The sequence below is a fragment of the Macrobrachium rosenbergii genome, chromosome 43 (genome assembly GCF_040412425.1).
Source record: "Macrobrachium rosenbergii isolate ZJJX-2024 chromosome 43, ASM4041242v1, whole genome shotgun sequence".
Lineage (NCBI taxonomy): Eukaryota > Metazoa > Arthropoda > Malacostraca > Decapoda > Palaemonidae > Macrobrachium > Macrobrachium rosenbergii.
The window spans coordinates 47,566,511-47,590,617 of NC_089783.1; the positions used below are offsets into that span (position 1 = coordinate 47,566,511).

Sequence of the window (24,107 nt, forward strand, 5' to 3'; positions counted from 1 at the left end):
CATTGAATTGATAATCTGAATTCCTCACAGACAAATAATATGCCGGCAGATGTAGATAACAAATATGTTATTAAATTTAAGAAATAGAAAATCCTATAACAAGATCTTAATTTTTCATAAAAACCATTTGCTATATATTGAACATCATTAGTATTTATTAAACAAGAGCCAAGCGTGTGTTCTGTTAAATATTAGAAGATACCTGCTTATTAAGGCTATATATTGGGGATGAATCTTACCTGCTGTTAAAGATAGCTTACATCTTTGTGCAGGTCAGGTGTGGTCAGCATCTAAAGAAAAAGAAGAATGCTCGGTATACCCAGATGGGCTGTCTGGTTCACCTGATCTTCACTGGGTGGGTCTCAAATGTTTTATTTCTTGCAAGAATTCTCCATACCACCTTGGTGACTGGTGCAGTTTGGCATTCAGCACTTTGGCTGCTGTTTCACTGTTTTGTGAACATTTTTGCTTTGTTGGATTCCAGTGTCCTCAGGTGGAAGTAGTAAAAATAAGAGTACTAGTTCTGCTGTAACAAATTTTTTATAAACTGGATGTATTCAGCAGAAGTAGTTGGGTACTATATTTGTTGTGTCATTTGTAAGGGTTGGGAATGTTACCTAACCTTCGGTGTGAGGGATGTAGGGAGTGGTCTGGCTTAGTGATAAAGAAATTCCTTAGTTATAGGAAGAAAAGAGAAGCAGATAAGTTGAGAAGGCAACTGAATAAGGCATGGATAGGTTGGGTATTAACCTTCCAGCTTCCACAACTATTCCTTTCTTTCCCAACCCACCTTCTCTCCTTTCTTCTCCATCACTTTTGTTCCCTGTTACCCTGACTTTAGCTCTGTGTTCTGCTCCACTTTCGTTTCAGAAAAGCAATTGGAAAAGTTAAAACAAGATTTTAATCTGATTTTGGATTCAGATCAGGGTTTAACTGAATTTGTGTAGGGTAAAGAAGCCTTCCCCCAGTGGTGTGCACTGGCATTTTTCCCCTGAGAAAAAAAGTGTCAGTGGCCTCGCCCATCAAAAGCCTTAGCTCAGGACTGCCATGCACCAGTAGGAAGCCTCTGGTGCCAGGGAACCTGATCTTGTCACGGGGCGAGGTTGTCCTTTGCCCTCTGACACCTTTCTGCACCAGTTATCATTCTCACTATCATCAAGCTCTAATGATGATGTAGGTGTAGATTTAGAACCTAATACAGTAATGTTAAAAAAAACCATAGTGACAGTGTTAATGTTTTTCTGCTATGAGGTCTGCTACTTAATTTAATGTTATTGTATGCATAATAGAACAACTATAAATTTTTTAAAAACAAAGTTAACTTTTTTATTCAAATCAATCTCTTTATCAAAATTGCCCACTTCCCTACCCCTTCTGTCTTGTAACTTGGTGGGAAGCTTTCTTCCGAAGTATGTCTGAAAATTAGGCTGACACCCAACGATGTCTGCTAGAGGAATTATATATTTATTTTTATTTTATTTTGAAGAAAGTTGTTTTTACCACAAAGGACATTTATATCAACAGTCACATATTGAATGTACTGTATATAGTTCTCTGAGATACCATGCACACAAAAGTGAAATACCATGCACATAAAAGTATGTTTCATGTAATGATGTTCTGTAGCTATTTCAGGATGTAAATACTGTATTCTATTTGTTAAAATTTCCCAGGATCAGTCACCATCATATTCACAGAGCAGCACCAGTTCAAAAAAAGTGGAGAAAACCGAGTTTGTTTGCACTGTATGCGAGAAGAATTTCAAGACAAAGGAAGGCCTGAGACGCCACAGCAAGACCCATCAGAAGGAGCCATTTTCTTGTCCAAAGTGCAGCTTCACTACAGTGGCTTTCAGGGATTACATGCAGCACAAAGAAACACACGCTGAAACGAAAGCATGCCAACATTGTGATTATACAACCAAAAGTGCGAAGGAATTTACTGTGCATAAGAGAATCCATGTTGAACCTATGTCTTGTCCACTGTGCGATTTCTCATCCAAAAATATGAAGGACTGGGCCCAGCACAAGAAAACACATCCAGAACCACATCATTGCCCCGACTGTGATTACCAGACGTCAAGGTTAGATTTAATAAAAAAACATTTGCAGAGACACAAAGAAGAAAGTCAACACAGTTGCCCACATTGTACCTTTAGTTGTGTAAACAAAGCTCTCATGAGTAAGCATGTTAAATCTGCGCATGGTAAGTCCTTACTGAAAGATGGGTAGGTTTAAAGGCATCTGTTAACACATTTGAAATGTATTTGATTCTTGTCCAGGTCTCAGAAATGTTAGCATTTTGATCATTTTTGCTTTCAAAAAGGAAGAGTAGAGACCTGCTGTGCATTTAAGTGATCTTTGTATAATTTAGGGTAACTATTTGTACTATATTTATGCAGTAAATTATAGCTTAACTTGAAGAGTTGGTTTGTTTTGGAAGAATTAGTAGTCTTTGTTAAATAATTTAGAATTTTGTGTAATGTAATAATCATCCTCAGAGTTCTCAGTGAAAGCCCACTGTGAAAACTTTAATAAGAATACCAATTCTAATCTTGATTGGTATTTTTTAATGGATTACTGTCATTGACAAATTATGGAGATTTCTCTTGGTACTTAACACTTAATTTTCTCACAGTTTGAAACTATTTTCTTTATTCTGCAAAAGATTCACAAGGACATTAATCAGAGTTGGAAAGCTAGAAAGAATTGTGTCTTTTGTTAGTTATTACTTAATCTTTTTATTGCCTGTCATACTACCGTTTTCTTATTTCTTCAAGACCAGCCTGAAAAGGATAAACATCCTTAAAACAGGATGGATTTTAAGCCAGTGCTCTTGGCAAATTTAACTTGGAATTATTCTATTTGCTTACCGTTACACCTTCAGTACACTGCCTATAATGCCCATTATAGTGGAATGAGTGCATATCTGTTCAAGGTTCGCTTTGCATCAGGTGTTATTACACGTATAGTAAGTGGGATTTTAAAAACTTGTTTTTACTTGTAAGTCTTCAGAACATTACGCAATCTATTTTGAATCTGCAGTTTATAGTTTGCTGAATTCACTATCTGGATGCAGTTATTTAGGATTGGTTGTAATTGGCTACAAGAGTAAGTATATATGTACAGCATTAGATTTTTAAGACTTGTAATAGCAACAGCTTGATCTCATTGAACCCTAGTAGTAAATGCTTTTCATGGCAGTCATTTTTCTTGTCATTTTTACTTTTAGTCTTATTTAAGATGATTAATCATTTAGAATCATATGTTTTGCAATTGCTCTTAAATGTTCAATAATTTATCAAGTGCTACTTAAATATTTATATCAAACAAATATTTTTGCCTTTGATTTCCATGTGTAAACTTGAGGAAAAATTAAAACTTTTTGTGATACTCTTTAGTGAACAACCAAACAAGAATCAGATCATTTTAGACTCCGGTTTTTTCAAAAGATGCTGGTGAATAGCAAACCTTGAATAAAATTGTATGACTTAAGATAGACTAATTTTTGTAATTATTATAATGTTTTTACCCTAAGGATAAATGTAGTGTAATGAAACAAGTACCACCCACTCTGCAGAAAGGGCATTAGAGCCTATAAATGTGAGTACTGCATCGAAAATCATGAGTTGACAATGGCATACCTGTTGATTGTGTTTACAAATGATATTCATTTCTGATTTTAGTATTATATACTTTAAGTATAGCGCATAACTGGGAAAAAGGCAATTCACATTATGATGATAATGAATGTAACCTTGCTGACACCTTATTGGTCATCTGTAAAAGAGTGTGTTAATATATCATAATTACCAGTTCTTCTACTCCATGCCTGTTTAATGTTGAGCATTTAATATTTTTGGCAACACACTCACTCTGCCATTTCTTGACAACGATCTTTTTATTTTAAGGTAAGCGAGACAATATATAGATAGTAGATATAAACATTAATTTTGTATCATTTATATCTTATGTTTTACTATATTTTTAATATTGTTCTTAATCATTAATGAGTGTGTGTGTGTGTGAGAGAGAGAGACATTAGTTATTGTCTTCAAGGTAATTTTTAAGCCTTTTGATTTTGTTACTGGTTTATTATGCAGTTTGAATTCTTTTATTGTTTTAAAATCTTTAAACCCAGAACTATTTAGGTATACTGTGTGTAAAAATTTACTGTACAAATACCTGGTTTGCCAGAAGTAATGGATTATACCAAGTCCAAAATTTCAAATTACCATGACATTGGTTGTTACCAAGTGTGGGAGCCCCATTAAAAGCATCTTTTTTGCTGTTGATCACGTATGTTTTTACATGGTATGGTTTATATGTGTCATATTTATTGATATCAGCATTTTGTTGTTTTGTTTAAGTTTTAACACATTTGATCTCAGTATTGGCAACCTATTTTTCTTACTGCTTCCCTCATTATTTTTTCAAGTATCATGTAGACATCCTAACAGCATTTAATAAACTGAATGCTGGTGATATGGCAATAACTTTTGTAAAAATGTAGCTAGGGTACCAGTATTTTTTTTTTTTTTGTACAGTATGTATAATATACTTATGCCACGTAGGTGGTATCTTGTCCCTTTAAATTCATTGCGGTTTTGTAACAGTTTATTTTCTTTGTATATTAAGCGTATAATTTTTGTTGTTTTGTATGTTTTCTAGGGATTGCATTTATGTATACAGTACAAGAGTCTGCTTATGCAATAGGGATGCATATTATCAAGACCAGTCATATGGGGAAAATATTGATACATTGATAACTTTCATTGAAAAAATATGTATGACATTATAACAACATATCTTTGAGTCAACTGCGATTGAATGTTTTCAGAATCACTTGTGATGTGAAAAAATATAAATGCAAATAATATTTATTAGGAATCCTTTAAAAATAAAAAAAATATTTGGGAAAGCAAGCAACTTAGTTTTGGGGACACAAATTTAACTGAATATACTAATTTTCTTTAGAATATCAAACAAGCCATAAATGTTGACAAGAAGGTAATTAGGAATATAAAAAAGAATCATTCAGTATTTCCCATAATCTTGAGTCCAGTCATAGCTAGGTCATTAACAATCCAACCCCCCTCCCACCTGCTCCTATCCTTCTCAGATTTGTTGTCATCATCCAGAGCTACCATCTCCAACTCCAGTTCCAGTGAAAAGGCAAAGGAGGGCTGTTGTGGTCCGGATAATGATGGACTGGGAAATGTTGGATGATGTGAGGCTGTTATGCCAGATATCAAAGGATGAGGAGAGTTGGGTTAAGCAGAAGAGTTGGAAGTGGATTGAATCGGATGTCCAGTAGGATGATGAAATCGTTGTTTATCAGGCACATCGATTCTTCTCCTTCATTTCATCATGTAGTTTAAAGTCCTGATCATTGATAGAGTATTGGCTGTAGTACCAGTACTGGAGGTGTTAGAATCAGCTTCCTTCATAAACTGATGGCATCTTCAAACAGTGCAAGGATACCATGAAGATACATCATATTAGACTCCTGAAGATCTTATACCTCTTCTGTGTCTTTGGCTCCTTGCATGATCTTGCTTATGTTCCATCAATTTCTTGTTGTTCACCTTGTCTTTTAATGTTTCAATGGCCTCATGATATTCTTACATACAACAGCTCATCACTGAAGGTTGGACTTCATCCCAATTATCAACAATGAGGTTGATTGCACCCATAATGCTGCAGCTCCTCCAGTAATCCTAGGCAATCTGAGATGGCTAACAGATGCTTAATGTTTTAGCAAGTGATGAAAGTAAGGCAGGGCTAGAAACCTCTCAGATTTTAGGATGCAGATTGACACTATGTCTGGGACCATGCAGGTAATTTCTGCAAATTCTGAATATTTAGTGATAGTGTAACCTTCAACTTCGAGCCTTCCTTTTGACAGTTATTAAAAACAGCTAATGTTGACAGAAAATTGTGAAATTTTCAAATGCCTTCCCACACGTAGAGATGGTTATGATGTCATGTTGCTTTGTAGACAAAGTGGCTCTAATTGCTAGTTTCTATTTTGGAGAGCAGTAAGTGGGATAGCCAGAGTGCTTCAGCATGGTTCACCATGGAATTTTACTTTCTCCTTTTATGCCTGCATCTCTAGAACTATGGTATACTACCCTTTGCAAATTTTCAACAACCCTACTGTGTTGAGCTGCCACAGTGTCACACTGCCAGGCACTAGAGATCTGTTGTTTACTTTAATCTTGGGAATTCGTCTTCCTGGCTGTGATGTTGTTTCTTAAATTCCTTAGTTCAGTGACTTCATTTACTTGTTTCACCTTATTTTTTTATTCTTTTTTTGTTGGTGTTTATAGATGTATTTATTTGTTTGTTGTTTTATATATAGTTATTTGAAAATCCTGCAACTTGTCATCTTTTTTTTTTTTTTAACTAGTGGTCATTCTGTCCTATGAAAACATTGACTTAGAACTTGGAGACCCTTAGGCTTGCTCTTTATGAATGTTTGCTCATTTTGAATAATAGTCAAAATGTTGTCTTCAGACTACACAAATAGGGTAGTACAGCACTATCAGTTTTTGGGTAGAATTTACTGTATTACAAATGCTCCAACAAATATGCAAATATGAGCAGGTTGCAACCAGGATTCATAGCAGTTTGAGTTGAATGATGGAAATCTATACCTATGTTTTGCTGTGACCAGATTTGGCAGCCATATCAATAGTATCTCACAGTGATTACTTGACTTCTGTAAAACCTTTATCTTTGATAACATAATTGTTGATTGAATGTTAATCAGATGCTGTATACAAATTGTGAATATGAAATTTTGGCAATAAATCAAAGAGATTCTGTTAGAATTATGCATCTTCTCAGTTTATCAGGTTAGATTTTTTTTAAGTTAACTACAATTTATTAAATAAAATATGAATTTTATTATTGAAAATACCCCCTTCAGGCAGGGCCTATAAGAGTCAAGAATTTTTGTTTAGTATATTCTAATAATTTCTTTAGTTATGAATACTTTTTCCAATGGATTTGATCATAACTTAGCAAGACACTATTTGGGCAGTAGATTTACAGTCAGCTCATGACTGACTCTACAAGTAGATTCTCATTTATATTCCATAAGCACTGACTACACCAGAAAGGAAGTTTTAGAGAATGGGTATTTGAACTACAGGATCTCACGAAAATAAATTGTAACAACCAAACTTGCCACACACTTTTTGTCATCTTTTTTACTGTGAACTGTGGTCTATGCTCATTGATTTACTGTGCATCATTTTCCACAATTTAGATTAACTATTATTTTATAATTCCTACCCAAATCAGTTGAATGTTGTTTGTGGACATTGGCATGTTTTTTCAACATAGAATATGTATGGGAATGGCATGTTTTTTCAGCACAGAATATGTATGGGAACAACTCTCTAATACTGAGAAATGTTCAGAAAATAGGTACAGGTTCCTGGAGTATAAACTATTTATAATGGTCCAAGTTGCAGTCTTTTCAAATCCATCTGTGTCAGTGAGTGACACAAAGATTTACATAATTTTCCTCTGCATTAGGCAAAAAAATATTTAAACTTTTATTGCCATTCTTTGGTGTTGTAGGGTACTTGGTACTGATGTTATATATTGCGGAAAGACAATGACAATAATCGGTTGACCTAGGTAAACTCTTGAAGGATTTTGCAAATGGATTTGAACCTGGAATGATAATTAGCCATCTTGGTTTTTGTCTACTTGTACTTATTTTAAGGAGAGAACAGTAGCATAGTGAGTTGTTTTTGTCTTAGTACATGTATTTTTCCTTTTTAGATTATATGCCATGAGGAGTTTATGGTTTAGAAATAAATATAAAAGGAAAATGTTCTTTCTGTCAGTGAAAGATCTGTGAACTTTTCATTCAGCTAAATGTGTCTGTATAGTGTCTGTCAGCAAATATCCAGCACTAAGCCTCTAGTTTCATAAAGAAATTGTGTAAATTCATAGGTGCTGAATAACTGTGATAGGTCCCAGTGCTTGCCCTTAGGGTCTAAACCTCATAATCAGGCAGTCAATGTTTGGCTAGTTGCAGGACAACAGTTAGGATTTAATTACACCTGAGCAGCACATCTTTAAACTCAGTTACTTACATGGATATCTAAATTGCTGAGATCAAGAAACAAAAAATGTCTGAAGCTGCTGACTGCATATGAGATGACTACGCTACATTTGCTAAGAGTGGTATACTGTAAGAAGAGTTGTCCATTGCAGCTTAGTTCATCATAGGTTGCTTTTGTTACATCTAGAGTTGACCTGCTATTTTTAGTTACTTTTGCATTGATCGAGTGTATCTACAAAGTCTCGATACTGAGTCATAAATCTGACTGCAGCCAGCCTTGTTATACACCATGACCAGATTTACTGTAATTTGTCTTATATTTCTCATCCTATTTTAACCACTACCAAATTGTTTATGTCCATAGACCTAGCTGCTTTGGAGAAGATTAGCTGAGCCAAAGGTTCCTAAGTAACCACAGTCTCTTGGCAAGTTTAGTGTCCCTGCCATCCACTGGCTTTCTACTAACCCATGGTAACTTTAAAGTATAGCTCTGTGTGTGAAAAAGTCCTCTAAACTTCATACTGCTCTACATTGAAGTCTGTCAGAGGATTGTATTTTCATTCCATGGCCTTCTGACAAGACACTATTTTTTTCTCAGGAGATATAACAGGGAACTTCCCCTTCAAAGTGTGTTAGGAGACAAGGACTAAAAGAATCTTAATTCCAAGGGAGTGTATATTTATTCGAAGGCATAAAATGGTTAGGTTATGTGTGTTTTGAGTAATTTATGTGTTTCATAATTAATGCTTTTTTTTACAAAGAATTTCTTTGCTGCTTGCATTTAATTCTCTTTGGAATTACAGTAAATGTAAGTAGAAAGTATCCAGGTCAGTGAAGTGTGTACTGTGTCTCAAAATGGAGGCTATTCAGTAACTAGTAAACCATTATTGTTTTGATAATTTGAAATTCTGGACTTTGGTAAAATTCAGTATGGCACAAAAGGCACATGTGAAGCAGTTTATTTGTAAAAAAAAAAATCATTGTTTTAGAAATCTTTGAGGTTTGTAGTTATTTTTGCTGCAGTACCAGAATTATAACCAAAGGCTAGTGTTCAAAGCCTAGACTTTATCTCTTACTATTAAAGAAATGGTTTTCAGCATATATTCTGAAAGTTGGGAATATAAAATGTAGTTTCTTGGAAATTTATTTTAACAATTTTTAATAGTTTGAAATATATATATATATATATATATATATATATATAATACCATTTTCCTTTTTAGAATGTGAGGTATTATTGTATTGACTTTTTTTTGTATTTATGAAGTACATTTCACATTTTGAAGTTTGATTTTTTTTTTTTTACATGTCATTAGTTCATGTAGTACAGTAGCAATTATTTGAAAAATTGAGTACTGTATCTCCTAAGTTGGGGACAGTATGTAGGCACAGAATTAGTCATCAAGTAGTGTTTTGTTTCAAATCTGATGGTTGGTAATTATTGCTTGTACAGTAGTATAATTCAACTTCGGTGGAATGGTGTGTAAAGAATAAATTCATGTAGAGGCAGACAGTCATTTTGGAGTAGTTCAGAAAATAACTTGATCAAAATAGGAGGTAAATTTTATTCTGCATAAAGTATTTTTTGAGCAGTGTTTGTGGCCATTTGATTATTAAGGATGTTTTTCACAAGGCATTTGGGAGTTGTATCAGAATGTTACTCAGCTGAGATGCAGTTCTGGAGATTTTGGCCAAACCCAGTTTTCTTAGATTTTATTATGAGGGAGCCCTTCACTGGCCCTGGAACCTTAAAGCAGCTTGCAGGTTTTAGCTAAAGAGTCAAAGGAATCAATGGATTTAGAGGATGGCCGTTCGTTGTCTTGTAAATAGTAAAGATCAGCCATACTTGAATGGGTCAGAGGACTACTGGTAAAAACAAATAAGAAACTAATGCACAAAAGAGATAGCTGAGGTCATCTTTTTTGCTCCTGCAGTCTCTCTCTCTCTCTTTTTTTTTTTTTTTTTTTTTTTTTTTTTTTTTTTTTATCCCAAAGGAAAAACAGCAAGTCCTGTAGGAGGAAATACAGAGATTGTGGTCATCTTGAAGGAAGAGAAAGAGAAGAAGCAAGAAAAAAGTTGATTCCTGTAGTATTGGCCTTGGAAAAGTATATGAAGTGATGACAAACACCAATGGTTAGACAAGGAGAGAAAGTGTTATTTTCTTCATCTGTCACCAGACATAATAGTTCATCCTAAGTGTGATGCTGGGTAGATGCTGATTACAGCTTTGAAAGGATTTTGGCAGCTTTAGCCGTAGGGCAGAAGCCCACACCTGTTTTAAGGTACTGTGATCCAAGGCACCCATTTCTGTAACTGAAGACCTTTGTGTGACTTATTGGAAAAAGCCGAAAAAAGCAACTGACTATTTCTCCCGTTGAGGTATGTCAGACTCTAATGATAATTGTTGGGTGTGGCAGTTCCTTCCTAGTTTCTGCTGTGGTTGGAAAAGTTTTTTGCTTTTAAGGAGACTAGAGTTCACATTTTATGGAGTGGAAATCATGGAAAATTTATTGTTTTCTGAGAAGCTGCCTATTAGAGGTCATGCAGAAAGCATAGTCCTTTAGTAGCAGGTGGATGATGTACTCCTAAATGCATAAGACAGATTTATCTCCAAATGAGACTTGCAGCATAGAAACTCGAGCAGAAAATATACTTTCGATGTGGACTACTTGTTTTAACACATGCTTGTGGAGTCTACATTGAAAACCTTGAATTGGTACAGTGGTGTAAAACAACACATTTCTGTTTGGAACAGACCACCCATACTTTTCAGAGATGTCCTTTTACAATTTATTAGAGACCAGAACTTGAGTGGTGATAGGAAGTGTTGGAATCTATCTAAGGAGAGGGAACAGCAATTCCTGAACTTTAATATATCTGTAGCAAGAGGGTGGCAAGGTCTGTCAGAAGATCAAATGGAGTAATTGCAGGCTTGCTTACTCCCAGTCCCTGTTAGTTTGATGAAGGAAATATTTATGATATATCTATAGTCTGGCTAACCATGGGTATGGATTAAGTTCTACATGTTCTCTAGAGGGCCCTTTACTGCAGATCATCCATAATTTGAGCGACTTGGATAATTTTCCACTCTTAATAGCAAGTACTGAAGAGAGATTTCACCTGTTGATGCACAGATAACCAGTATAGTGTCAAATGGTAAATTTATTTTTCATTTAGAAAAATGAAAACTAAATCTACCACTTGACTTTATGCTTCTGGACAGATTTTGAGGGATCTTTCCAGATACTCCGCCTGTGCCTGAGCTTTGATGAAATACCTATGGGTTTGGCTCTCCCACTGTTATTTAGGAATTCATCAGAGTGATGGCTTTTGGAGTAGGCTGGACCCATTCAAGGAAAGGAGGGGAAACATTCTTTTTTAGGATCATGAATAGTCTTCGTATCCTTCGGTTTTCAGTCAACATGATGACAATCACTGCATCCTCATTGATGAGAAAAGTTTTTTCCACCTCATCTTACCTGAGAAGGTAGTTTGTCTTGACTGCTAGATAGTTTTGTAAAATGTTGCAGAGTTGCATGCTAACTTGTGGTTTTGAATTTTATAACAATTTTTATGGTAATGAGGTTTTAAGTCATTAAGTAATATTTTGGTCTTGATATATAAATTTGTCCAAACTCTGCCTGTTGTTTAGTTTACTAAAATCAGAATTTACCTACAGTTACTGAGTATAGATAAGATTTTGAAGATTAATGGGCTGGTTTTATTGATAGGCTTTCAGCATTTATTTCATATTTTCAATTTACATATTCAAAATACGGTACTGCATTTTGCTAGAGTATTTTTTGTAATCGAAATATGAAAACCAGTATTTCCAAAGTACATTGAAAAAGCATCAAAACCACAAAAATTTTTTTCTCATATACTTATTTGAAGAAAAAATTCCTTTCATCTATATAACTGCCTTTTGACTTAATCAACACAGGTTATTTTGTTCTGGAGGTTATGACAGTTTCTACTAGATAATAAGTATTTTGATTTCTTGCCACTTTGAAAGTAATGTATTTGTTTATTTGAGCTGAAATAAAAATACAAAAGTATGATTCTAAAGTAGCAGTTGGCCTATGTACGTGTAATAGAACATTACTGTACCTTATACATTGTCATAATTTTAGAAGTCATTTTTTATATTGTGAAGCTCTCTGAACAGCAAGGCCAACCATACTATTTTAGCTGAAAACTTATTGGTACTCTTTAAGTGAACAAATTTACTTAATACACATAATCATTTACTCCATATGCACATGCCTCATTGTGTTACTTATCTTTGAAATATAACATCATGTGAGGGTGTAAAATTCTGAAATTTGAGCACAGTACTTATACAAAAGAATGATTCTGTGTCATTAGTATGTTCTGGCACAATTCTCTCTCTCTCTCTCTCTCTCTCTCTCTCTCTCTCTCTCTCTCTCTCTCTCTCTCTCTCTCTCTCTCTCTCTCTCTGTTGCATTTTGTTTTGAAATCCCATTTGATATAGATAGTAGAAAAGTTTTGTATAAGGCATTGTAAATTGTGTTAAGATAAGAAATGCTTGAAGGCGCTCAATGTGTATTGCTGATATCACTAAGGGGCATACATTTATCTTGTACATAAAACTTTCATTGCAAGAGTATTGCTTTGAAGTGTGTGTGGTATAATCTTAAGATTATATAAATTGGTCTTTTCATCATAATTCTCACGTTCCAATGCAAAACACAGATCAGTTTAGTATTGTTTTTGTCATCATCATCATTATTGATAAATGTTGTAAATGCATTCACAAGATCTCCAATTGATGTATTGACCTAGCCCTTGGTCAATGTTCAGTAACTCTGGATTACCTCTGATGTAGTTTGTCAATGGTTTCATGAATGACCATCAAACAACAAGGTTCTGGAATCAAAGAACACAATTATCCAGTATTGGAGCTTAACGGTATTGATTGCAAATAAATTGTTGCTATATTTTACTTTTATGAGTAATTTGTGTTCAAGTCAAGCAGTTTCTGCATTGACAACGGATATTTTTATTATTCAATCCATGTTATGTCAAGGACAAAAAAAAAAAATAATAATTTTGTAAAGTTTATCACAATAATGTCTAAATATAAAAGTTAAAACATTTTTAGTGAAAAACTTAGAGGATCGCCAAAGATGTGTCAAGCAATCAGTAAGTTGAGATGTGGGTATAAAAATAACCAAGATAAAACCCCTCACCTTGTAAAAATAAAAGTACAAATCCTCATCTTAAAATCAGTTATAATGTAAGTGGGTGAGTATAAAAGATTACTAAAATTTAACTGGTTTTCTCATAAAAAGGCTTCCTGAGTCACAGAAATTTAATGTTTACAGTGTAGATTATTTACAATATATAGCACTTCTTTGGTAGGTAACTTCTTTAATGGAGTTGTACATTCAAGAACTGTATTGACTTTAGGCCGGCAGTCCCCGGTTTACAGTAGGGTTCCGTTCCTGGCAGCGCCGTTACCCGAAAAACGCCGTAAACTAGAACATCATAATAATAATGGGAATAAATGGCACTTACAACGGCATAAAATCAGGTTAACGGCGCCATGCGCCAAGTGCCGTAAAGTCGGAACGCTGTAACCCAAGACCGCCGTAATCCAGGGACCGCCTTATAACCATTGTTTTTGTCATTTATTGTAAGACCACGTGCATATTAGGTAAAGTTTTGGATTTGACCAAAGGGATAGACTAGTTAAGCACAAATGCAGTACAAAAGGCATTCACATGGAAGTTGTTGAAATTTATGGAGTAGTCGATGCCCAAGAAATCTCACCACGTTAGAATTAAAAGTTATATTTGCTTGGACTTTCAAATGTCCTTCTAGTACGTGCAGTAGAGACTTTAGGCCCGAATCTTTGCAAATAACTTGTGATGTCTTATGTTATTTGTGAATGAAATTCTTGAGTATCGATTACTGCCAAGTATACTGTACAATATGAAAATAAAGACTTATACTACTCTGATAAATGTACATAGAATATATTGAATTTTAAGAAAATAATGATCAAAGTTTACTGTGCAAGAAAAGTTATTTTTGCATAATGTTTACTCAGAAAAATATTTGATATTGCCAAGTAGATTTCTAAGTTTATATGTTCAGACTAGATGCATGCATCTGTGCATAGTTTTCAAGATATGTAAAGGATTCTGATGCTCCTCTCAAGTTCCCAGTACAGTACTGATTTTCATAAGCAGTAACATAGAGTACTTATAGTAGTGATCAGAAGCCCCAAGGCTCTGGAAGGTGTCAGTTTAGCATGTTGCAATGGATAATATTAGGCATTCTGTTTCTTCATTCGAGAATGGCATATTTTATCTTATTAAATCTAATTTAAAAAAAAGCTGTATACTTTATAGTTTTTTAAGCTCTTTGTTGCCAAAGCTTTTGTGTTGAGTATTATTAGTTTATTTAAAGGGCTTAAGAATTATACATTATTCAAGTGATATACAGTAATGTATTGTAATAAGATGTAATATTAAAAGTTATAGTATTTTAGAATTTATGGCTGCTAAATTGTTTGTTATGTTAGAAAGCAGCCAATATTTGTTTGCTTCTTTGTATCAAAAGGTAATGTGCAATGAAGAGCATCATTTGGTTGGAAAGTTAGATTGTGGTGTACATTATTTCAGAAGGATAGCATTTCTTTGCTGACAGCACTGAATGCCCTTAAAGATTCCTGGTCATTGGCCAAGATTCCATACACATTCAGTCATTTGTGAATATGTGGAATATTTGATTGTTAGCATTTTAAACAAATATTTCATATATGAAAGTTTGATCAGCAGAGAAGATGACTAAGTATGTGATCTGCCAGCTGGAATGATTCTGATCAGAAGCTTGAATAGGAATGCAATGCAGTTCTCCTAGAAATAGCTGTCATAATTTCATTATTGTCATACATGGTCAGATTTGGAGATGGAACTTTGTTAGGAATGCATTTAATTTTTTGTGTTAATTTAAAATGGTGTGTCTAATATTTTTCATGATTGCTGGTATATGATTTATTTTTCAAGAAGAAATTGAAATTCTAAGAGGAGTTGGGAATACTGTCAGTGGAAACAAGGAAATTGAGTTATTGAGTTATCAAACTCATCTGTAAAGATTGTAAATAAGAAATGTTGCAGTTGCAATGTGCATATGTGTGTGACAAATTGGAATTCAGATTACTGTTCAGAGGTAGAGATTTCATAGGTAGGGATACATAATCATAAGTGGATAGTGGCATTCATAGTTTTACTGGTGTAAGGGGTGGCATGCTGTGTAAGGGATGGTATGGTGCAGTTTTGGAATTTCAGATTACAGCTAAGAGCTCTACTATTCGAGCAGAATTATAGAGCAAACCTGGTTAGTGTTTTGATAAGTGATTGATGGAGCAGACTATATCAAAGATATATACTGTACTGTACATCTTTTTGATTTATTTTGAGTTTAGAATACCGTACATTGTTATTAAGCCTTTTGTTGTGTTCACTACCTTGTATATTATTTTGTTAGTAAGGATAGTTTAATATTTTTAGATTGAGTTGTAATAAAGCACAATATTATCATATAGATTTATAAAGCAGTGTCTGTGTACTTGATACAAGTAATATAGCCAGCCAGTAAGCCAGTATTAGGATGATATGATAACTGGTCTTCATTACATAAGTAGAATGAATTTCTCTCATTTTTGCTTCTTTCTGTATGTCATTGATATTAAAAGCTTGTTCTCTTTGTAACTATTATTTTGTTTTATTTCCACATATTATAACATAAAAGATCAAATGCAAGAGGTATAAATTGTTCCCACACAAATACTAATGTCAGTAATTCTTTAGCTTAAATATAAATTACCAGTAGGATACTCATTAGATATATAGACTTGATGGTATACTGTAATGTCTTTTTTAGCAGTGCAGGAAATAATCACTTTAGAATATGCCTTGAGGATTTTTTTATGTTTTTATGAAACTCCCTGGCACCTCAGCTGAATGGATAGTTCAGGGGTCTTGCCTCCTGATAAGTGACAAAATCCAGTAAGTAATATAACCTACACAGTACCACAAACCTGGCAAAGCCATGTTGATAAACTCTCATTATTTCTTTCCTCTCACATTATAAATTGTTATTTTATAGTTGGTTTTTAGGAGGGTCTTGAAAGCTGTTAAATACCATACTGAATGCAGCAATGATTTACATAACATAAATGCAACAATACAGGTCTGCGTAACCAAACAGTGCATGTGCCCTTCACAACCTCAGCTGCAGGTTATGACTCCTTTGTATAGGTAGAATCTGCAATTGCTAGAAAGGCTTCAGGAAGGGGACTAGCGTTAGCCTACCTCTTCCACCTTCCCGGCCCAATCCTCTCCCTGCTACTTTCATGTGTACACCACTGTATTAGCAGAGGGGGGTTTGTCGACAGGAAGGTGAGTGATCGATATGCTTACCTTCACCAAGTCGACTACTACCGTCTGCTGTTAAGCCTCCAATAGCAGTTTTCCTTCCTATGGGAGGTAATGTGTGGTGTCAACTATGGCTACAGCAGAGGAGAGGAGAGAAAGACGAGAGCAAGAGACAAGAAGAAACACAAGTGCCGTGCCTCCTCATCCTTATCCTCTTCTTAAGCGAGCAGTTCATCTTCCTCCTCTAGGAGGAAGAAAAAATCTTGAAAGAATTTTTTTATGAAGTTCACAGTTCAGGGAGGCAGTGGTGTTCATCCATCTCCAGGTGTTATGCTTGAGTAGGTAAGGCTGACACTTTTCTCACAGAGCAAGCTTGGTACCTTGGGTTGACCCTCACTTCTTGGACACGAGGAATGCTCTCCAGCCTTGTTTTGCGCAAAGCACACTCCTCCATAAAAAGTTCTGGCTTGTATGCCTATGAAAAATGAAAATTACTTCTTTAAGTCTTTTTATCAAAACTTACATAAAATAATAAGACAATGAGAAAAGAGGAGTAAATGGACAGACATTCATGCAGTTACTTGGGGAATCAATAATGTAATTAATTAATGTAGTGAAATTTATTAAATTCACATGTGAATTTTCTCATTTCATTTGTCAATTTCACATAAATTTCAGCTTTTGTAATGAATGTCTCTGTTGACTCTTCTCTCTTGGGTTCTGACAAAGTTAATATCCCTTAAACTGATTAATATACCGTAATCAGGTTTGTCAGTAAATATAGTGCACTACATATTTACTAAATGTTTCAACCCATGATATGCAATAGCTTAAGCGCAAGCAACCTATAGTGTATTTTAGAAGGTGCAATGCTTTCCCAAATTTTCACACTATAACAAATAAATAACATTGCTGTAATATATCTTTAATAAGCCCTGCATACATAAACACTAATACATAGATGAAGTGTTTGTTAGGTTTTTAATATTGATTTAACAAAATGTAAGTGAGAAATGGTAGCTGCTTGCTATGTATAAAATCAACAAACAGATGTGCTGTGCATACAGTACTGTACTTTTTTTTTTATACCTGCATGTATTATTGTTACATTCTATACATATTCAACAGTTTGCAAGACCTTCCTCAAAAATTGTCATTATTGTAAATGTTCACGTTAAAATGTGTATAAAAAATGTAAGTCTGACAGTTAGTGAACGTCAATAAGGTATCATTCAAAGGTTTTAAATCTGATTTTGTTGTCTCATTATTGCAACATTTTTGATATTTGGTATATAATTTTGTACATAATCAACTAACATTTTTTCCATGGAAATACAAACCAGTCTTTTATAAAGGGGTATTTTCTCAGCTTCAGTTGGAAGCAGTCAGTGAACTTGTTAACAAGGTCATTAACTGGTGATGATAGGGTTGAGTTGGGAACACCTCTCACGTTGCTGTTGTTGAATGCTTGGATTAGCACATTTTGTCTTAGCTTATCAGTTTTGGATTTTTTCTTTTGCATTGCTATTTGTTTTTAGCATTCTGTAAAGAAAAAGAATTGTGCCAGCTTTGTCTGTCTGTCCACACTTTTTTCTGTCTGCCCCCAGATCTTAAAAACTACTGAGGCTTGAGGGATGCAAATTGGTATGTTGATCATCCGCCCTCCAATCATCAAACATAGCAAATTACAGCCCTCTATCTTTAGTAGTTTTTATTTTATTTAAGGTTAAAGTTAGCTATAATCATGCTTCTGTCAACAACTTTAACTGTGCTTCTGGCAATGATATTGGATAGACCACCACCAGACTGTGGTTAAAGTTTTGTGGGCCACGGCTCATACAGCATTATACCAAGACCACCAGAAGATAGATCTGTTTTCGGTGGCCTTGATTATATGCTGCAGCAGCTGTGCAGAAAACTCGATTGCGGCAAAGAAACTTCGGCGCATTTTTTGTCCTAGATAACAAAAATTTGATCAACTTTGTTGAGAGGGGGCATGGGCATCCTTGTGGGTGTTTTATGTCTCCCATAATGGGTACACCCTCACAGGTACTGCTTCATTTGTAGGGGGGAAGGTTTGTACCCATGCTTCCCCCTGCAAGGAGTGTGTTGGCTGGACTTCTTTACAGTGGGTGAAGTCTGGTAAGAGAAGGAAGAATCACAAAAAGAGTTTGCCAGCTTCTTTGGTGAGGGCTTGAGTACACCTCAAGTGATCCCCCCACCACCTACCCTTTGGTTCCTTCCTTCCTACCTCTTCCATTCCGGTACCTCTGTCTATTGTAGTATTGCCTCTCCTCACTGGGGTACTAGTACTCTTTCAAGGGCAAAGTAGCTGTTGGTGGTGATGCATTATCAACAGCTGTCTTCCCTCAAACTCATCTGACCTTGATATTCCAGGCACCAAGAAGACATCATCTCTAGGGTACCTGCTGAAGATTTGGCCTACTCTCAACACTCCAAGTAGCCAGCCCATTGTGATGTTCCTGGACAACCTGGTGAAGGAGAAGGTGCTGCCTCTGGCACCTTCCTCTCCTGCCATGTCTGGTGCTGCTGTGTCTGCAACTGTTACGGCTTCCTCAGCTACTGTGAAGGAAGGGGAGCCCCTCTTGTTGTAGTTATTTCAGTAGCTGATCATCCAGTTGCATTATCATCTGCTATAGTACCTGCCTCAACCATCCCATTCTTTGTTGAAGGAAAGAGGAAAAAGCATCCTTGGTGTTCTTCCTTAATGCCTTGTCCTCATCGTAGCCAAGCTTGTATCTGCCCCCTCCATGTCCCTGAACTCTCTTCCCCCCTGTAGGAGGAAGAAGGAGAAGGGTAAAACCTAAGATCTTGCGCAAGATGGCATCAGTTCTGCCTCTGGATGCACAAATTCAAGGTAGAGGCTTGCAAACCTGTGCATTTTCAGGTTTCCAAAGAACAAAGCAAAGTAAATAGTCTCAAAAACTTCCACAATACAGGGGAATGCATAGCAAAAAAGTGAAACTATGGAGGGAGATATAATAAAATGCGGTTGATAATGCATGGCATTCTCTTGCCAGTAATGTTGCGGATTATTGAATTGGTATGTTGCATTAATTTTATGGTACATGTCAATTGCAGTGATGTACATAACATTTCTCAACTATTCATGGTAGCAGTATGCAAATAAATTCAGATAATAAGATTTTATACTCCATGAAGTTCAAGCTTGCCTTTTCCCCTGTTATTATTCCCTCTTTTCTTTTTATGAGTACATTCCTCTTGCCTTTTCCCTCTTCCTGCCCTCCTATACCTACACACCAACCGTGTTGTCCCTGTGCTCTCATAATGGGATCTACTCTAACCATCTCCACGTCCCTAAACATATGTCACAGCACTATTTGCTTCTATTATGCTCTTCTCAATTTCCCATCAGCCCCTCTTGGTCTAATGACATAACTGTTGCTTCATTCAAATATTGATCAGATATAACTCGAGTAACTCCTCTTCGAGTGAGCGGAATTATTGGATTCAACACTACCGGGGTCGTTCAAGAACTGACAAATGCACATTCCCGACACTAAAGGCAAATAAAACATATTCGGTCAACAGTGTATAAGAATCAGCCGTCAATTCTAACACTTAACAATCTGGAACGTTTAAAAGTAAAGGAAAAAATCCGTATTAAAAAAAACTGAGACCAATAGTTTTTAATAATGGAAGTAAAGCGTTCGTTAGAAAATGAAGAAAGAAGAATGACTGGTTTGATGTAAAGGTACTTTAGATCTACATGGCTGTTTTATATTATGAGCTGGTTGGAGCGAGAAGTCAGCGAAAACAAAAGTGCAGTTGCTGGTTAAGGAAAGTTTGGTTAGTGTGTGGAATGATTAATGCCTGGCAATGCGATAATGATTTGGGGTAGTGATAATAAACTGAGGAACTAGCGAAAGTTTGAAAGTGTTTACAAGAGGTGAAAGGTGAAATTAAATATGAGCAAGGGTTATGAGGGTAAATGAAAACCAAGCGAGGGAGTTTTTCGTCCTACTAACATGTGTGTTGATTGTGGCTCTTAAAAATAAAAAAAAAAGAGACCAGTTTCTCTTATGAAACAACCAAGGATTAGATATCCACAGAAAAAGAGCAATTTTTAGTGAATTTTTACCTTGCTATCGTGGATAGGCTTATTACTGAGATATCGTTTTGTTTCACTGATCTAGTTCTTCCCATGATGTCAGATTTTGATTGCCGTTTTCCGTCTCATACAGGAAATAGCGACCAATTTTCCTTGTACTCCTACATACATAAAAATACATATTTTTATGGGTTTACATATACATATTACAACGGTCATTTTATGGGTTTACATATACATGTTACAACGGTCAGCATGGCAATTTTTCAGTCACTGAAGAGTAGAATAAAAAATATTTGTTCCCAAAAGATCACGATGAGCTGTTGAAATTCATGCCGAGAAATTATGTAACCTGTTATCCAAAACTCGAGGGAAATATCAACGTTGGCTTTAACTGTACTGGTCTCATCCGAGAATTGACGAATGCGCATTCCCGTTATTAAAGCGAATAAAGCATATTCGGTCAATAACGTCAAGGAATCATCCGTCAAATATAGCGCTTATCAATATAACAGTGATGTGCCCAGCAAGCTTACTCTTTTCAGATGCATTTTTTAGAAAATAGTACGGGTATAGCGTTTTGGCGTTTTGCGTTACAAGATTGCTTAATGTTTGTGCCCATCTTGAAGTGTATGTGGATGATTTGTATTTCTGTATATATGGTTAATTTATCACAATATATAATGAATATATAAATCAGTTGAAATTATAGACTAACATTCTTGCCCCCACCCGCCACCACCAGCAATATCTGGCTGTGAATCATTATTTCGGCAGTATAGCAATGCTATAACTGGTTGGTTCTTCGTGTTACTCTCGTAATTCTTACGCTTGAATTCAAGCACGGTACACTGAAAGGAATAAAATAAGTAGATGTTTAACTCGTTCATTGGCCAGCTTTATTCAAATACGTGGAAACACCAGTCAAGCCACTTTAAAGACTAAAGTTGAAGCGGGGGTAATCGATATCTATTATTTGACAAATTACACGCCCTCACATCCCACACAAATTGTAGTTGTGCTCTGGCTGCGTGCCAACTTTGCACTAGTTCGGGAACATAGGGCGGTTTTTATTTAAATATTGATTATTGTGAAGAATAAATTTATATTCATTATTATCATACATCAGTATTTTTACCTATTAACATTTTTATTTCTGGGAAATAAAACAAAAAGAACCATATCCAAAATTGATGACAGGTGCGAACGCCCCCAGAAGGAAGAAGAAGAAGAGGCGATGTTGTTGTTGTCATAAGCGATCCCAGGGACGCTACTGACAAATATAAGATCAATCAATGATGGCGAACCCTTATGGTTTATTTCCGACTGTGCCTACAAACACTGGTGCCACGCTGTTGTGTGCACAATGCAAGAAATTTTTCACTTATATGGACAGTGTTGTGTTATGTGAGGGTGCATGCAAACGTTGGTATCACGCGAAATGCGCAAAGATTCCCGATGCCAAGTATAGGGTTATGCAGGATAAAGAGGTGGGTGAGTTTTATTTCCCTTAAGCAACTGTTGGTGTGTAATGGCCCTGACAATCAAATTAGGGTTAAGGAGATTTGGCTGCCAAACTGGTTTTGAATGGCTGACCTAATCTTATAGATCCTGCCTAGCCTAGTTTAGGCTGGACGTACATCTTAGTTTAGGAGACTGCCTCTGGCTAACTCGACGATGTTTATAGACATGTTGATTTCTTGATGTAAACTTTTGTTTCAAATTTTCCTTTCCTGACTGGGAAAATTAAAGAATGATTGACGGTTATTTCCAGCGTGCTCAAGTTTTCAAACTTTGAGGTAGCCCATTTTTACAAGTGACCTTTTATACTAAAAGTATTATATTTTTACGAGTGACCCTTGATACTTAAAGTATGCTATTTTGGTAGTTCTGAGTACTAGCTCCGTGCCTGTTTTTACCTTGGAAACTGGTTTTTTCTACACTTTTAGGGCTTCTGATACTGGCGGTGAGTTTGTTGTCGGCCAACTGTTATTTTCCCCCTAACACTACTCAACAGTAAAGGGGACTGTGGGAATTTGGGGTTTTGCGGTGGGCGAGAACACAGAAATGGAGCAGACATGTTTACATTGGGGAGGCGCCCTCTGGAGGCGAAAAACGAGAGGGAGCCATTCACCGACAGGAGGGAGTTAAATGCATTTCGCCATGTTTAGTACTGGCATCGGGGGAATGGAATGTCCCTTCGCCGTGTATAGTACTGGCCTGGGGGTTACCCATACGTTAACAAATTGCACTTGCCAGACGGGATATGAACTATTCCAAACAGACATACCTGTGCTCTGTCTTGAGAAGATTGCGTATGGAAACCCCTTGTTGGATGGACTTCAGGGGTTAATTACAGGTCAATTACATTCGTGCGACAAAAATTGAAGATAAATCCATAATTAGCAACCAGACAAAAATTGAAGATAAATCCATTATTAGCAACCAAAAAACTGTAGAAAAAGTCAAGTTAGAAGGAAATCGCCACCGCGGAGCTACTACTTAGTTCTACCATTATTTTTTACAAGTGACCCCTTATAAAAAGTATTTTTTGGTAAATGTAAAGGAGACAATTGCACGAAGGTACCAATATTATATTGTTTTGACTAAACAATATAGAAATGGGTGTATATAATACAGTTTAGGCAAGATAATTTGAGAACTTTCCCAAGATAATGAGAAATTAGCCATCTTTGGTTTATGCTTCTACATGCATCCCTGAGGGCCAGGTACTAAACATATTGAAAGTTCTGTGGGTCGCTATTTTAGTACCCGCCCTTCGGGGATGAAGGCAAAAATATGCACAAAAATGGTTAAACTTTAGTTGTCTTGTTAAATTTCTCAAAAGATCCCATGTGTACTGCATTACAGTATATACACCATATTCTATATTCTTCAGTCAAGGAATTGTATCAACAGTCGATATCTTTGTGAAGCCGTCTCCTTCACATTTACCATATTTTTGTTTTGTTTTAGTTTCCATCATGATAATTATGTGATTATATGTGAGGAGTGTAAGGTTACTGAGATGTTTGTTTATGCTTTTTATTATTACCGAATAAATTTAGTAAAACTGCAGACTACTACTGTGGCCTGATTCCTGCCAGTTGCCGACCGGAATGTTTTTCACCTTTTGTTTATGCTTATGTCTTGTTTATGTTCATAATATTTACTGCCTTTTGGTTATGTTTTTACTTTCATCCCCAAAGAAGCTCGTACTGAACACAGCACCTATTTTGTAAACTGATAATCACTAAACTGGAAGGGCATGGTAGTAGTGTTTAGTTTTACCAGATTTTTTAAGTTGTAGCTTAGTCCAATGCGCTTCCCTCTGCCTATCTTCTTATTAGTATAATGAAAACACTAGCATTAGAGGAAGATTCCTGCAATTTTTATTTTGGTTAGGCTGGGTTATGAGTGCGAAAGTTATGCCTTTTAATAAAGACCCAAAATACATTTATATAAGCCCCAAAAACCCAATCTTTGACCCTAGGATTTTAACCCCTCAGAGATTTTTCATC

At 35.6% G+C, this 24,107-nt stretch overlaps 1 protein-coding gene across 1 annotated transcript in view; it reads left to right on the forward strand.

The window, feature by feature from the left end:
• LOC136829066 (uncharacterized) overlaps nt 1–24,107 on the forward strand; it is a 76,208-nt gene that overhangs the window by 27,331 nt on the left and 24,770 nt on the right. Inside the window, exons 6-8 of the mRNA XM_067087449.1 lie at nt 1,674–2,227; nt 18,853–19,037; nt 21,874–22,076. Coding sequence (XP_066943550.1) covers nt 1,674–2,227; nt 18,853–19,037; nt 21,874–22,076 — 942 coding nt within the window. The remainder of the gene's footprint in view (nt 1–1,673; nt 2,228–18,852; nt 19,038–21,873; nt 22,077–24,107) is intronic.